The 15652-nt window shown below is 29.5% G+C and overlaps 1 protein-coding gene across 1 annotated transcript; it reads left to right on the top strand.

Annotated features, from left to right (window-relative positions):
- The first annotated feature begins 11822 nt into the window (after positions 1-11822).
- LOC123269100 (MATH and LRR domain-containing protein PFE0570w-like) lies at positions 11823-14829 on the top strand. The gene is made up of 8 exons (XM_044734630.1): positions 11823-11919; positions 12290-12505; positions 12664-12809; positions 12934-13002; positions 13236-13256; positions 13772-14035; positions 14167-14532; positions 14596-14829. The coding sequence occupies exons 2-8, from the start codon at positions 12295-12297 to the stop codon at positions 14827-14829; spliced, it is 1311 nt and encodes a 436-aa protein (XP_044590565.1). The 5' UTR covers positions 11823-11919; positions 12290-12294.
- Positions 14830-15652: the final 823 nt, after the last annotated feature.

Here is a 15652-nt window from a genome sequence, read left to right as displayed (position 1 = left end):
GGAAAAATCCCTTATAAAATTTTCAAGAATCGAACTGGCGTTTTAAGTAATGGAATAAGACACTTTTGCCATTAAAATTAAAAAATTGAATGAATCTGATTCCAAAATAACTATACAAGCATTATCTTGAATTAGAAAAAGGTCAAAATAACATATTTAGTACCCTGACACCTGAAAAATGCGTGAGTCAAAATTTTTTATTTTGACTTGCACCAACCATAAAAAGTAAAACTTTAAGTCTAGTTGAAGAACAGTTTACATCTCAATTCCGAAAAAAAAACGCTCTGTTGTAGAATAGGTAGTTCAATAATCTATCGAGTTACAGGGCGTTTTTTCTAAAAGTTTTCTTTGATGAGAAAAAATGCATGAATCTATTATAACTGGGACCGCCTTTTAAGTGATAAAAAATAGAATCTACCCGGGAAAAAATGATCAGATCTGATCAGACATGAACAGGCATGAGTCTTCAGGTCTGATCAGGTATGAAAAATGACCGGGTCTGATCAGACCTGGCCAGGCATGTTCAGGTCTGATCAGATCTGTTCATGTCTGACTCGATCAGGTCCATAAAAAAAAAAAAAAAATCGGTGCCGACGGGGATTCGAACCGTACACCTCGCGCTCTTCAGACTGACACTTTACCTCTTGACCAAATGATTCATCTTAACTTGAGAGTATCTTTCGAGCTACTTCAAGTAATTCAAATTTTATACATGATTTATCCTTATAGTTAACGGAGTTCTATACCTAATTTATTAATTATTAATAATTAATCATATATTACAGTGATTTATTCGGAACGGCTATGTATTTTTTTTCGCTCCATTAACATATGGTTCTACACTGAGAGAGAATTTTATTCAATAGTAATAAAACAGTTTATTTGGACTTGAAAAAAAATTTAGTTAATATTAATAAAATTATATTTCATATAAATAAAATTATATTAGTATTTAATAAAATTTCATAAGTATTTAATAAAATTTTCTTAAATACTAATATGTGTTTATTAAAATAACTACGAACGACGCTTTCGTTTGCTGTCATTAATACGAATATTAAGTCATTAAAAGAAATAATCTCAAAAAAAAAAAAATTAATATTCATCAATTAATTATAATATATTCAAATATATTTTCACAGTAAAGTCTTTTAATAAATAGTATTAAGATTTTTTAACAAGACATCCTAACCTAACCTATTTGTTTACTTCATGACGAATCACATGTAGAGATTTTAAATAATAAAAATAAATAAATATTCGATTGAATTTATGAAATCATAGTCTTTATTTTTAACAACCCGGGAAAAAATGATCAGGACTGATCAGACCTGTTCATATCTGATCAGGCCTGAAATTAGACCTGAGCAGACCTGTTCATATCTGATCAGGCCTGAAATTAGACCTGAGCAGGCCTGTTCATGTATGATCAGGCCTGAAATTATACCTGATCAGACCTGTTCATGCCTGTTCATGTCTGAAGCATTAAATACGCTCAGACCTGATCAGACCTGTTCATGCCTGCTCATGTCTGTTCATGTCTGAAGCGTTAAATTCGTTCAGACCTGATCAGACCTGTTCATGCCTGCTCATGCCTGCTCATGTCTGTTCATGTCTGAAGCGTTAAATACGTTCAGACCTGATCAGACCTGTTCATGCCTGCTCATGTCTGTTCATGTCTGAAGCGTTAAATCCGTTCAGACCTGTTCATGCCTGTTCATGTCTGAAGCATTAAATACGCTCAGACCTGATCAGACCTGTTCATGCCTGCTCATGTCTGTTCATGTCTGAAGCGTTAAATACGTTCAGATCTGATCAGACCTGTTCATGCCTGCTCATGTCTGTTCATGTCTGAAGCCTTAAATACGCTCAGACCTGATCAGACCTGTCCATGTCTGATATCTAGCCAACACTGAGAGACAATTTTATTTAATAGTAATGAAATTTTATTACTATTTAATAAAACGTTTATTTGGCTAATCCCAAATAAAAATTTATTAAATATTAATTAAATTTCCTTAAATACTAATAAAAATTTTATTAAATACTAATAAATGTTTCTTAGTATGTAATGAATATTTATCTACATGTAATATAAAGAAAATTCATTAATCAACTAACTAACAAGTATTGATCAGTAATTAATTGAATAAATAATTAAGTAAAATTGAATTTTGTCGGAACTATATTTTGAAATACAAAGTCTACAACTGTTGTTATCCGAGTGGATGTTAATTTTCATGCACTTAAATTTAAAAATTTCACAAATGAATCGATAAGAGTTAGACATTATTTAATAAAATGAAAACAGAAGCAGAAAACCAGACAATGTAGGGACGCATTTGTTAAAAATAAAGACTATGATTTCATAAATTCAATCGAATATTTATTTATTTTTATTATTTAAAATCTCTACATGTGATTCGTCATGAAGTAAACAAATAGGTTAGGTTAGGATGTCTTGTTAAAAAATCTTAATACTATTTATTAAAAGACTTTACTGTGAAAATATATTTGAATATATTATAATTAATTGATGAATATTAATTTTTTTTTTTTTTTTGAGATTATTTCTTTTAATGACTTAATATTCGTATTAATGACAGCAAACGAAAGCGTCGTTCGTGGTTATTTTAATAAACACATATTAGTATTTAAGAAAATTTTATTAAATACTTATGAAATTTTATTAAATACTAATATAATTTTATTTATATGAAATATAATTTTATTAATATTAACTAAATTTTTTTTCAAGTCCAAATAAACTGTTTTATTACTATTGAATAAAATTCTCTCTCAGTGTAGAACCATATGTTAATGGAGCGAAAAATACATAGCCGTTCCGAATAAATCACTGTAATATATGATTAATTATTAATAATTAATAAATTAGGTATAGAACTCCGTTAACTATAAGGATAAATCATGTATAAAATTTGAATTACTTGAAGTAGCTCGAAAGATACTCTCAAGTTAAGATGAATCATTTGGTCAAGAGGTAAAGTGTTAGTCTGAAGAGCGCGAGGTGTACGGTTCGAATCCCCGTCGGCACCGATTTTTTTTTTTTTTTATGGACCTGATCGAGTCAGACATGAACAGATCTGATCAGACCTGAACATGCCTGGCCAGGTCTGATCAGACCCGGTCATTTTTCATACCTGATCAGACCTGAAGACTCATGCCTGTTCATGTCTGATCAGATCTGATCATTTTTTCCCGGGAAATGCGTCCCTACATTGTCTGGTTTTCTGCTTCTGTTTTCATTTTATTAAATAATGTCTAACTCTTATCGATTCATTTGTGAAATTTTTAAATTTAAGTGCATAAAAATTAACATCCACTCGGATAACAACAGTTGTAGACTTTGTATTTCAAAATATAGTTCCGACAAAATTCAATTTTACTTAATTATTTATTCAATTAATTACTGATCAATACTTGTTAGTTAGTTGATTAATGAATTTTCTTTATATTACATGTAGATAAATATTCATTACATACTAAGAAACATTTATTAGTATTTAATAAAATTTTTATTAGTATTTAAGGAAATTTAATTAATATTTAATAAATTTTTATTTGGGATTAGCCAAATAAACGTTTTATTAAATAGTAATAAAATTTCATTACTATTAAATAAAATTGTCTCTCAGTGTTGGCTAGATATCAGACATGGACAGGTCTGATCAGGTCTGAGCGTATTTAAGGCTTCAGACATGAACAGACATGAGCAGGCATGAACAGGTCTGATCAGATCTGAACGTATTTAACGCTTCAGACATGAACAGACATGAGCAGGCATGAACAGGTCTGATCAGGTCTGAGCGTATTTAATGCTTCAGACATGAACAGGCATGAACAGGTCTGAACGGATTTAACGCTTCAGACATGAACAGACATGAGCAGGCATGAACAGGTCTGATCAGGTCTGAACGTATTTAACGCTTCAGACATGAACAGACATGAGCAGGCATGAACAGGTCTGATCAGGTCTGAACGAATTTAACGCTTCAGACATGAACAGACATGAGCAGGCATGAACAGGTCTGATCAGGTATAATTTCAGGCCTGATCATACATGAACAGGCCTGCTCAGGTCTAATTTCAGGCCTGATCAGATATGAACAGGTCTGCTCAGGTCTAATTTCAGGCCTGATCAGATATGAACAGGTCTGATCAGTCCTGATCATTTTTTCCCGGGTAGTCTAGAGTCTGAGCTAAAAAATATTTTTTTATACATTTAGTTCTTTTTAGAAACAAAAATTTATTTGGACGATCATAAATTGATCGGTTAAAAAATCTTGAAGCAAACTAAACAAAGTTTGGTAAATCCAATTATGCATGTTACAAGCGCTCATGTCTTGTGTGGATCGTTCAAACCAAAGTTAAAATATACAACAACTTTTCGTTAATAACCTTGATATTTGTAACGTTCTGGAATTTTGGGTAAGTGTCTTTAAAAATGAAAACAAATACCATAATCCCCCATAACGGTCCTTATGCCTAAAAGGTTAATTTTTTGCATAATATATTATTTTATTTCTAATTTTGTTTTTTCCAATTATTCAATTATTAGAAAGTGAAGCACTAAAAAAACAAACATGTGTTATACATAACACATACGCAAAATTGGACATCCGGTAGTAGTTTAAAATACACTTTTTATCATCGTTGTTTAAAAATTTTCAATTTTAAAAAGTTAAATCTTGGGATACTCTGTTTTTCTCGAATTTTTTTTTAAATGATGAAACGATAATGACATATTATATCATAACAATAAAGCCTGTCAAAGTCTTCACTTTTTTGCATAAACTGTCTATTTTTCAGTTTCAGATTCTAGAAACTATTCGAAGTAAAAAAATTTGGCAACCATCGAAGCTTTTTTATCCAGTCTGAAACTTTTACTTTCTAACTTGTAGCCTGGGAAAATAAAAAATAAAAAAACAAAGCTAAAAAGCTAATAAGACTAAGCAAACCAGAAACACTTAGAAAATACATAATAGCAATTTTAACTTTTCTTGCATTCGCTTAAAAAGAAAAAACTTCATTATCATTATAAAACAATGTTTTTGATTCATGAATTAACCAGATAGCATTTTCAAAGCATATTTTCTATGCAAAAAATTGTATATTTGAAATACGTGTCTCATACAGATTGTACGTGATAAAATTTTATTTTATTTTTTAAGATAATTTAATAATTTGTCATATTACGATACAGTAAGCACAAGTCGGGTCACAGCCAATATAAAGAGCAGTAACCAAGCAAAATCATTAATGTTGAGAAAGGCTTGGGGTGTAAAGGGGCATAAAAAGCCTATATACTAAAAACAAATAGAAATAGAAATAATTCTTCATATTTTGCTGAACAAACTCAATTGTTTGTTGAATATTAATGCCTTAAGTATACTTGGTTGTTGTTGGAAAACAAAAAAAAAAAACAAGTTTGAAAAATCCAAAAGTGCACACCTCATAACGCTCATTTCATTTTTAAGTAAAAAATAAATTGTGTAATTTATTTTTAAAAGAAAAAAAAATAGATAATTCAAGTATTTTCTCATAGAGTATTTTCAATTTTTTTTATTATTGGCGCCCGTTTTTCTTGTCATATGCGCACGCAGTCTAAAAAAATCTAGCTTGGTTAAATGGCGCCATAATTTTCACGTGACAGAAATAAGAAAAGTTCTTTTGTTTTTGTCCATGTGCATCGTAGTAAATTTTTAAAAATTAATTAAAAAAAAAAACTACATAAACTAGGCTACTGATATGAAATATGGCACCAGTTTATCGAATTCTGGAACTAATGAAAAAAGCCCGATCTCGATATGTGATTTTGTTCAGGAGTAATTGTTGGTACCTAAGCGTCACATAAAAAACTGTTGACTTTTTGGCAAATTTTATTGAAGAATTAAAAAATTAATGATTGTCAACTTAAATTCAACAACATGTTACCAAAAAAATTTTTGTGCCGCTTAAGTACATACAAAATCTGCGAGTGGCATCAGAACGTCCACGTAAAATTTTTTTCGAAACGTTTTTTTTTTCAAAGTAGCAACAAAATTATTTTTATAGGTATGAAATGGTTTATTTCAAGTGTTTTCTCGATGTAAGTCTACTCATATTATTGTTTAAGTGCAATATGGTTGTAATAGGGGCATTTAAAGATCAAAAAATTGCTTGACCTTGACGAGTCGGCAGTAAAACACTACCTCCCCTGGCGGATCCGAATCACGGTAAAATACCGTAATTAAAGTAATTCACGGTGAAAACCCGTAATTCGGTGATTTACCGAACTTCTCGGTAAAATCACCGTGTTTTCACGGTAATTTACGGTGAATTCACCAAAATTTACGGTGAAATTTTTCTGAAACACCGTAAAATCACCGTAAAATCAAACGATTACGGTGAATTTACGGTAAAATATGGTATTTCCCTGAAACACCTTTTCGTGTAATTTTGAGTTTGGTGGACATAATGTCTTATTCCGTATATTTTGTTTAGCTGAAACTTAATGTCACAAATATTCTTGCAAAATTGTGAGCCATCAATTGATTATAGCCATTTATTTAAGCAATTGTTAAAAAAATATATTTTTATTAAAGAAATAGTTTTTTGTATTTCGAACAATTTTAAGGCAAAATTTGCTTTTATAAAATTTGCGTATAGTTAAGAGTTTTTGAGTTTTGAGTTTTGAATTCCTTTAAATTTGAAATACATACTTTTTCACAATTTTGAAGATTAATTACAAAAGGAAAAAGTTATTTAATACTAAAATAAATATGTATAAATGTAAAGAAGATAACCGAAAGTTCTTATTCGAAATATAAAATTCTATTGTTTGTTCTCAATACAAAATCAGAGCAATCAAAGTTGGTCCATTTGACAAGTAACTCGCTGCAATTGGCAGCGCATGTCAGGCGTTTTATATAAATAATATATAATGACAAACTTTCGTCTTCAAATTGTCCAAAATATTTAAAAAAAAATATTCGTTGTAAATTAAGCATCCTATTGATATCTGTTGTACTGTCTAATAGAAGTATTAGTGGCATATTTACAAAAAAGAAAAAAACACAAGCAGTGTGATAAATTATCACTGATAATGTTTTCTTTTTAATTTTGTAAAATAAAAATCAAGTTCGAACAGTATAGCTTTCGGAAAATAATTTTTCATCTGATAAATTCATTGCTACTGCTCCAGGAAAAGAAGTTATTCATAAGTATACAAAATTGTTAATAAATAATTGTTTAATTTTGTATCACGAAAAAAAATGACAAAAAAATTTGTCGAATTTCAAGAAAGCAAGTTCAAAAGCATCAGAAAAAGAAATTTTGAATGCGAGCGCTGAAAACTTTGTGATAAAAAAACTCACGGTTTATGCTAGGCCTAAACTTGGAACTTCTTTATCGACAGTATCAGCTGATCGCGTTTTCAAGAGTGTTGTTGATATGTCTGAATGCAGTTATTTAATTTTGAATTTTTCCGAGTCCTTGTTTTAAATTTTATTTTAGTCTATATAAATTTTATTTCAAGTCTATACAAAAAAAGTAATACAAATTTAATTTATTATTTTTCGAATTTCTCAAAAAGTACTTGTCACCGAAAAAATTTGCAGGGTCTTGTGTACGTTTTATACACGTGACTGGAACAATACTACATATATCGAGATAATTTCTTTGAAGATGGATAATAATAGTAGCACGGGTAGAAATTGTGATAAAAAAGTTTCTTTACGGAAAAGAAAAATCATTTCATTGGAAAGTCGCATAGAAAAGGTAAATAAGCAATTATTGTATTTTTTTTTAATCAATTTGACTCAAAATACTCTTATTACTGAATATTTTAAGATAATAAAATCGATTATAATCATATAAACTTTATTTCATACAGATCACAAAATTATCACATGAGCCAGCAAGAAAAAGTTTGAATATTTCAACACAACACCATCACGAAAATGACGCAAACAATTATGATAATGGGTATGAACAAGATGAAACAGAAAGTCATGAAGAAGAGGAGGAAGCAATGGAAAACCATGAAGCTGAAGAAGAAGAACAAGAAGGTGATAGTGATGATGATGACGAAGATAATGATGATGATAATAGTGATCATGACGACGATGATGATGATAATAGTGATGACGACGATGATGATGATGAAGATGACGATGATAGTGATGACGATGATGAAGATGAAGATGATGATGATGATGAAGATGACGATGATGATGATGATGATGATGATGATGATGATGATGATGATGATGATGATGATGATGATGATGATGATGATGATGATGATAATGATGATGATGATGATGATGATGATGATGATGATGATGATGATGATGATGATGATGATGATGATGATGAAAATAATAGTGATGATGATGATGATGATGATGATGATGATGATGACGAAAATAATAGTGATGATGATAGAAATTACAACAACGTTCCACCTGACATTGATGATAGAGCTCGTGAAAGACATCAAGAGGACATTACTATTGTTTGCCTTGAAACTGTCATTGATGATGATGATGATGATGATGATGATAATGATGATGACGATGGAGATGATGATGATGATGATGATTATGGTGGAGATGATTGTGATGATAATGATGATGTTGATCCTGTTGAAGATGATAATGATGATGATGATGATCCTGTTGAAGATGATAATGATGATGATGATGATCCTGTTGATGATGATAATGAAGATAATGACGATGTTGATGGTGATAATAACAATAATGATGAGGAACAAGAAGATGACGATGATGATATTGATGATGAAATTGATGTAGTTTCTAAATTTATGACCATTCCAGAAATAATGTTTCGTTTACCACTTCACTTAAAACCCGATATTCATCAAGCAGACTTCTTACTTGCTGTGTTAGCAATTTCTACAAAGTACAACCTGAGTTATGAAGCAACGCTCAGCATTTTACGATTGATAAAAATTACTCATCATGAAAACCATCTACCTTCGTCAAAGAAACTGTTATGGAAATCTCTAAACCGAGATAATAATTTGATAGTGCGTCATTTATACTGCAAAGATTGTCAAGGATCGTTAGGTATTGAAAAAAAAATAACAAAAACCTGCCCATGTAAATCAAGTGGTCCAGATATTGAAAATTGTCAACCACCATATTTCTTACAGCTAAATTTATTTGCACAACTTAATGAATTATTTCAAACGGCAAATATTCATGAATTTCTCCAGTACAGATTCAATCGAAAAAAGAAGAACAATGATGCTATTGAAGACATTTACGACGGAGAAGCATATAAAGAGCTATGTTTTCCCGGAAATTTTTTGAATAATCCAAATCATCTATCTTTTACAATAAATACAGATGGATGTCAGGTTTCAAAGTCGTCCAAAGCTAGCGCATGGCCAATTTATTTGCAAATAAATGAGCTGTCTCCTCACCTCCGAAAGAAGCATATGCTTTTGGCTGGAATATATGTAGATACACAACAACCAGTAATGAATAACTTCTTACATCCTATAATTAAAGACCTGAAAAATCTTTATGAGAAAGGCATTAAATATAAAGTATCTGATACCATAACAAAAGTGTACAAATTCATTGTTATTACTTGCAGTGTTAATTCTCCTGCTCGAGTAAAGGTACTACGGACAACTCAGTACAATGGTTACTTTGGGTGTTCCTTTTGTTATGCCAAAGGGATTCATAAATGTAAAAAACATGTATATCCCTTAAGCCATAGTTTTGGACGTCTTAGAACAGATGAACAGATAAGAAAAGATATGAAAATAGCATTTAAAACAAAGACCAACGTAAGGGGAATTAAAGGTATATCGTCATTAACAGCCTTACCAAAATTTGATCTTGGTAAAGGAGTTGTTGTTGAGACGATGCATGCTGTTTTTTTAGGCGCGATCAAACAACATATGACAATATTGCTCACGGTAAAGAAAAAACCATTTTCTATTGGCAAGCGTAAACAGATGAAAAAAATTGATAAAAGATTATTAGCAATAAGACCACCGGTTCGTCGTTCCCGTTTACCGAGATCAATAACAAAATATAAAGTATGGAAAGCTTCTGAATGGAGGAACTGGCTGGATTACGCACCCATATGTCTAGATGGAATTTTACCTCCTAAATATTTAAAACATTTAGCCTTATTATCTCAAGCAATTCATATTTTTAATAATGATTCGATCACACCATCAGACCTTGCTATGGGACGAAATCTTCTTGAGAAGTATGTAAAATTATTTCAAGAGTATTTCGGAAGCATCCACATGAGTTTCAATATACATCTCTTGACCCATGTAGCAGACACTATTAAATACTGGAGACCTATGTGGTGTCACAACGCATTTACTTTCGAATCCTGGAACAGGAGAATTATGGATGAAGTAACTAGTCCACACGGTAGACCCGACCAAATCGTTACCCGATTTTTGATGTCAAAGTTCATTGAGTCAGTAACTAGTGAAAATTTAATTTCAAATGAGACCAGAAACTTTATAAATAAGTTATTAAACTTATGTCATTCAAACATTCCACTGAATGAAACTAGAGTTATCGAAAAAAGTAAGCCTACTCTTACAGAACTTACGGATTCTGAGAATCATTCACTTTTTTCTGCTGGTTATGAGGTCATCAATAATGTGATAGCTTTCAAAACTATCCGAGTTAACGGCATACAGTATTCTTGTACCAGTGAAAATAAATTAAAATATTGTAATTCGATTGTATACTGTAAGAATCATGGTTTTGGTGAAATAACAAAAATTGTAAATTTTGATTTTGATAGTCAAGTAATAAGAGGATTTTTTATGAATAAGTTAACAATTATTAGAAGTGCATTTGGTATTCAGTACATTAAACAAGTAAAATTAAGTGGTACAGTAATATTTGTGAAGTTAACCCAAGAATTCATGCCAGCTATTAAAATTTCTAGTGGAAATTGTACATATGCTTTAAAACTGGCAAATTGTTGGGAAACGGATTAAAATTTGGTAAATAATAAAAATTGTTCATCATTGATTGTAAGAAAAAATAATTATTACTTAATATGAACTAATGGTAAAAAAGTTTTGCACATATTTACTTCGAAAATGTATTTAATATAAATAACAATAAAATATTAACTCTAAATGGACCGGTTTTTTATTCGACCCTTTCAACTTTGATAAAGTTTGTCTCAAAATTAAAAAAAAATTTTTGATCGTAAAGCACTCTCTGATGCTTCGCATCATGAGTCGTGCAATAACAGAAAATGTCATTTTTTATAAGTGAAAGAAAAATAATTTAATTTGAAGAAAAGTTTAAAGTAGGTCTGAACATTTTTTTTCTAAAAAATATATTCAAAAATTAAAGTTAAAAAAAAATTTGTGTTATTTCCTGAAAAAGTTATAGCTATTGTTAAACAAAAATATTAATTTTCATATTGATTTGAAATAATTAAATAAATAAATAATTCTAAATTCAAAATTAGATATTTTAGTAAGAAATTGCTACTTTTGAAACTTCTATGCTTAAATTTCTCCGGTAATTTGAATGTCTGCTAGCGACATCTTCTGTAGTACATTTATATATGTAGTTGTGTACCTGTACTATTATCTATAGGACTAACACAGTGAAACGCCATTCGCTATTTTCCTTTGTCAATTCATATTTTATTGTGAATCCGTAATCAAAAGATTGTTTTATTAATTGCATTTAGTTAATTTCAATTACATTTAAAAACGAGTTGTCGAAATTTCATTTTTGATTTGAAACATAAATAATTAACATAACAAATATTTCAATGTTAAAAAATAAAGTCACAGATTAGTGACGATAAGTTTTAAAGGTTATGGACGCGTAATTTATTACGACACTTAATATTTTGTCATTCCGAAATAAATTACAAAAAGTAATAAAACCAAATTGATATTAATAAGCATCTGACTATTTTAAGGATTTTATATTATCTTGATATTAAATTTATTCTTCAATAAAATATAAAATACACAATCAGATATATGATCCTAAAATCAGGAAACAATTGACAATTTTCAAATTTTTTTTAAGTAAATATGTATTTATAAAAAATATTTTAAAAATATCCCCATGAGACTTAAAAAAAAAAATTTATGAAATTTTCCCCTTAATTTTTTTAACAACAATTTATTTCCTGAGAAAAATTTTAAAAATTGTCAGCTGATTCAAGTTTTGTTCAGTTATTTATCTTCAGTCTGATTGAATAAATTACTTGAAATTAATTGATTGTTTTTAATTTACAGAAAAAATGTCTGTTAAAAAATTCGTCTTGATTCTACGTTCTAAGAGTAGTCGTGAAGAAATCATGCGCGCTCAAAAAATATTTTTAGAACTTCGTACTGCTAGTTCGGTTCAATATAGAAAGTTAACCGAGTTGGAATACATCGACGAAGATGAAAATTATGTTCTGTTTAATGAACTGAAGAAACCTATCAAAGTTAAAATACTGGCTAATGAAGGTAAATTCGATTTGTTAAAATTAAATAATATGACATAGATCTTGCTTTCTACTTCATTATAATTTGTAATTTATTATTTTATGGGTGTTTGGGAATATTCATTGATTTTAAATATTATTGACCGACAATTAGTAATTATGATTGCTATTTAATTTCAGATTCAGAAAATGCTTTGTTGCCATTGTGTAACAAACCAAAAAGACCAACAATTCGAAAGCATTTTTCGAACAGTCCAGTAAGTACGAAAGAGTCTAAAAAACGAGCGAATGAAGAAACCGGAGAAGAGGGATGTACTCAGGAAAAGGTTGGTATTTTTTTATTGTTTTTAAGTTATAATAGACACGAAATGTCATAAAGCGACATTTATTTCTGTAATGTTTTCATAACTCAAAAATTAACTCTCAATTTTCGGTAATTTTGTTTTTCAGAAAAGATTATCACATACGAAAGAAAAAGTCATAGAAGCAAGTGACGCGCTATATACATCAGATGCAGAGGTATTAATTTATGTAAACTTTGAATTATAATAATCTTCATTATTATAATTAATTATTATTATTTACTTATAAACAAACAATAATTTAAAAAATTATTTTATATTTATAATAAATTTAAATATTGTTTGTTTTGAAAATAATAATTCCAAGAATTAATATTATTGCAGTGCTGAACTCCTTTTTTCTGATTTTGATGTCGTTTTCAAAATCCGAAGTTGTTTTTCTTTTCGAAGAAAAATAAAATTAATGATCAAGTGAGTTAATGTTTATGTTGATCATGCAAGTTGAAATTTTGTCATTAATTTTTAATACACTTCACAATTTCCATCTATAAAATTGCTCAATCCTTTGGACCATTCTTATTTCATTTGAATTTCACAACTTAATGTAATACACGGTAACTTCATAAATCAATTTCAAAAAACCGTCATCCACTTATATCATTAATTATAAATATTTTAACGTTAAATTTTCTTTTTCTGTTAATAAATTAGTTAAACTTGAAGTAAAGAGCTCAATTTCTAGGAATATTTATTATGAATGAAAACAAAATAAGATTATATATATATATATATATACTTTGTTACTAATTTCATATGCATGCAAATAAACCATCTTTTAAGAAAACGCTTAGGTACACTTTTGAAAAGCTAAATAATATAACAAATATTTTATACTAATGCTCGTTACTATTTTTTTTATGTTGCACTTGTAATTTTTCCTTAAATTTTTAATGTTTAATTTTCTAATATATTATTTCAATCTACAGTCCGATAAAGAAACAGAACCAAGTCCAATCTCAGAAACAGGACAAAATTCAATCGTAAAAATAAGACGAAGTTCAACCCCAGAAGCAAGACGAAGTCGAACCCCAGAAGCAAGACGTAGTCCAACTCCAGAAGGAAGACGAAGTTCAACCCCGGAAGCAACTCCCCGTCATGTGGAGGTAAATGTTGTGATAAATCCTATCAATAAAAAATTTCAAAACGGTGAACCTAAAAAACCATTCAGTCAGCGCAAATATGAAAACGATGTAGGTATAATTCTCAATAATAAAAATCCTTAAAAGTACTTTTAAATATATAAAGTGATTTTACTCCTAGAAAGTACATTTAATTTGGTTTCAACCATAAACAATATTAACATATATACTTTTTTTTATAGGATATTATTTTAGATTTATCTTCAATTCAACCAAAGCCCTCTTCTCATGAACAAATGAACCCACCAATCTTTACACCAGAAGGTTCTAAAAATAACAAGAATAAAAGCAGTGAAAAAGTTACTACGGTAAATAAGAATATGTTTGTTGAACCTTTGGAGGATGAAATTGTAAACATGAGTTATAATGATGAGCCGGTATTTGAAAAAGTTCAAGAATCAACATCTAAATTTGATAGTAGGAAGAATGATACAGATAAGGAAAATGCAAAGACTACTCGTAACTCGAAAAAAGATTTAAACAATGATTCCATATCACCTGAAAAAACAATGGTCAATAAATTTAAAACTGTTGATCAAAAAAGAAAAGTAAGTTGATTTGAATATCATGTTCTCGTGCATCACAGAGTTAATGAAATGTTTTAATTGCAGACAGTAGTTGTTGCGGGATATACTATGGACGAAAACTACTATAATAAAGCTAGAAGCTCAAAGAACGTCGCATCTAGACTGTCTAGCATTATGAGTGGATTTTGGAGTGATGAAGAAGCTTCAAAATATTGTTTAAAAGCGCGATCAGATAAACCGCATTTGCAAGAAATCGGCGACGCTGAATTGATGCCCATAAAAAGTAATAATTACTCAATCATTAATAATATCGCATAAAAATCATTCTTAAAAATTTATATTTTATATTTTATTTAATTGATTTACATTTTTATTCTACTTTTTTAGATATTTTCGATGCTATCAATGAAGCAATACCTTTGAAAATTATGAATAAAAAGAAAAATAATGGTGTGAAACTCGACGATGAAATCCGAAATTGTGCAAGTAGCAATTTTAAAGCAAGGCGCAAGAAATTAAAGAGTGTTATTCCTACTCCTGCTAGTACACCTCAGTCTACAAACTTATCTGTTGAATTTAAGGACATTTCACAAATTGATAATGAAATAGCAAGATTGGAAAAACTTAAAGATGACCTAAATAAAAACAAAAAGGAAAATGAAAACGTTTCTCTCCAGCAGTTACGAGCCATGGAAGAGTCATTAAAGATGAGAGAATTAGAGTTAAATCGTAAAGAAAAGTTTATTAAACAACGAGAAGAAGAGTTGAATAATCCTGAAAGAGAATAATAATCTAATAATTTTCCAGATAAACATTAAAACTAAAACATATACTTACAGAGTAGTAAACTTTGATTGCAAGCAAATTTTTTCTAAACATTTTTTTCCAACATTTTAACTATTAAAAAATAAAAAATTAATTAACTGAATTAAATAATTGTTGTTTATTTATAAAATTTTTTTACAGTGAATCTCAGTATGTTTTTACTGAAGAAAACATGGTAGAGTAACCGTGAATTACCGTGAATGCACACGATGATATCACCGAGATTTACCGTAATTTTCACCGCCAGCGCGCTGGATAGTGTACGGTGAAATCACCGTGATTCACGGTGAAGTTTCCGTGAACTACGGGGATTTCC

This window comes from Cotesia glomerata, linkage group LG7, assembly GCF_020080835.1.
Source record: "Cotesia glomerata isolate CgM1 linkage group LG7, MPM_Cglom_v2.3, whole genome shotgun sequence".
Lineage (NCBI taxonomy): Eukaryota > Metazoa > Arthropoda > Insecta > Hymenoptera > Braconidae > Cotesia > Cotesia glomerata.
Note: the sequence above shows the minus strand (reverse complement) of the source record. Positions and strands in the feature narration are given on the sequence as shown.

Bases quoted from the DNA above. Each gene is read 5' to 3' on its own strand.
- LOC123269100 (XM_044734630.1), top strand. From the start codon at position 12,295: ATGTCTGTTAAAAAATTCGTCTTGATTCTACGTTCTAAGAGTAGTCGT. The intron at 12,506-12,663 runs GTAAATTCGATT...ATTTAATTTCAG, and splicing joins TAAAATACTGGCTAATGAAG to ATTCAGAAAATGCTTTGTTG. The intron at 13,003-13,235 runs GTATTAATTTAT...TTCTTTTCGAAG, and splicing joins TATATACATCAGATGCAGAG to AAAAATAAAATTAATGATCA.